The 1780-nt window shown below is 41.3% G+C and overlaps 1 protein-coding gene across 1 annotated transcript in view; it reads right to left on the reverse strand.

The window, feature by feature from the left end:
• Window positions 1–1780, reverse strand: part of LOC107575797 (far upstream element-binding protein 3) — a 24439-nt gene that overhangs the window by 9107 nt on the left and 13552 nt on the right. The window contains exons 10-11 of the mRNA XM_016262127.1: window positions 1583–1683; window positions 66–207 (exon numbers count right to left, since the gene is read on the reverse strand). Of these exons, the coding sequence (XP_016117613.1) occupies window positions 66–207; window positions 1583–1683 (243 nt within the window). The remainder of the gene's footprint in view (window positions 1–65; window positions 208–1582; window positions 1684–1780) is intronic.

Here is a 1780-nt window from a genome sequence, read left to right on the forward strand (position 1 = left end):
CAACTGTTTGCGACGTTCCTTATAGAGTTGCTTTAATAAAAGCTGAATGCAGAGGAAGTCCTAACCTTTCCCGATCACGAGGCCGCACTTATCAGCTGGTATTGTGTAGGTCACTTCCTGCAGGCCTCCGGGAGATCCCATGCTCCAATCCCCGCGACCTCTGCCGCGACCTCTGGGTCCAACCGGGCCTCCGAACCCATCACGCTCCTGAACACACAATTAAAATATATAACCTTATTCATTACATAATGTGAATTGCACATCAATTCAGACTGACAAATTAGACTACAAAAGATAAGAAAAGCATCGAATAGACATTACAAAAAAAGTAGCTTTAGAAAGAAATATGATTCAACTTTGCATAAATAATGATAATAAATGGGTATTAATGAATACTGAGATATGAAAATAAATGATACGCTAAATATGAGACTAAAAGCGCCAGTAGGTGGCATCGAGTCACTGTTTTAATAAGTGAGTCATTGAATCAATCACTCAACCGATTCGCTCTTTTCAACATACTATGCTTTGGGACACACTTATTCTGATCTCACATACTTTTTAGGATGGATAGTATGAACATTGAATCATTCACTCACTCGATTCATTCAAACGGCGGATTCATACAGAAACACAGCGAGTGTCTCTTTATGAGTGAGTCACTGAATCCCCGACTCACTCGATTCATTCAAACGGCCGATTCGTTCAGAAACAAAGTGAGTGACTGTCTTTATGCATGAGTCACTGAATCACTGACTCACTCGATTCATTCAAACGGCCGATTCATTCAGAAACAAAGCGAGTGACTGTTTTTAATAATGAGTCACTGAATCACCGACTCACTCGATTCATTCAAACGGTCGATTCATTCAGAAACAAAGCGACTGACTGTCTTTTTGAATGAGTCACTGAGTCACCTGATTCATTCAAACGGACAATTCATTCAGAAACAAAGCGAGTGACTGTTTTTAATAATGAGTCACTGAATCACCGACTCACTCGATTCATTCAAACGGACAATTCATTCAGAAACAAAGCGAGTGGCTCTTTTTAATAATGACTCACAATCACCGACTCACTCGATTCATTCAAACGGCCGATTCGTTCAGAAACAAAGCGACTGACTGTCTTTTTGAATGAGTCACAATAACCGACTCACTCGATTCATTCAAACGGCCGATTCATTCAGAAACAAAGCGAGTGACTGTCTTTACGAATGAGTCATTGAATCACTGACTCACTCGATTTGTTCAAAAGGTGGATTCATTCAGAAACGAATCACCGCTGTGTGTTGATCACAGACGCTCAGGAGTTCTGCTGTGGCTTTGAATGGAACTATTTCATGTGTGAAACTGATCAAAACAAACAAATACTGGGTCTAAAATGTAACACAATATTAACTTCTTGCTTATTGAACCATTAAATCAAAATCACATTAGTAATGGTGCAGATATTGGGGGAAAGCAGCACTCTAGCTGGTGTGATAATATCAGATTTTTTGCGCTCATATCTTGAATTTGAGGCTCGTGTAACTGCATTCTAATGGACTCTGCATCAGTGTAGGACGACGCTCCAGACGCACCTGTGCCGTTTGGACCAGATCATTGATGAGGTGAACCGCGTGCTGACACCGGTCCGGTTGACCCATGACTTGAGCGATCCGGTCCGGACTGATCCCGTCATCTGAAACAGACACGCAGATCCACAGATTACAAGAACAGCAGCTCATTTACACAGCTTTAACCCTATAAAACTACTCCATCATATTTGTGACCCTGGA

Source organism: Sinocyclocheilus grahami, unplaced genomic scaffold (assembly GCF_001515645.1).
Source record: "Sinocyclocheilus grahami isolate Dianchi unplaced genomic scaffold, SAMN03320097.WGS_v1.1 scaffold2900.1, whole genome shotgun sequence".
Lineage (NCBI taxonomy): Eukaryota > Metazoa > Chordata > Actinopteri > Cypriniformes > Cyprinidae > Sinocyclocheilus > Sinocyclocheilus grahami.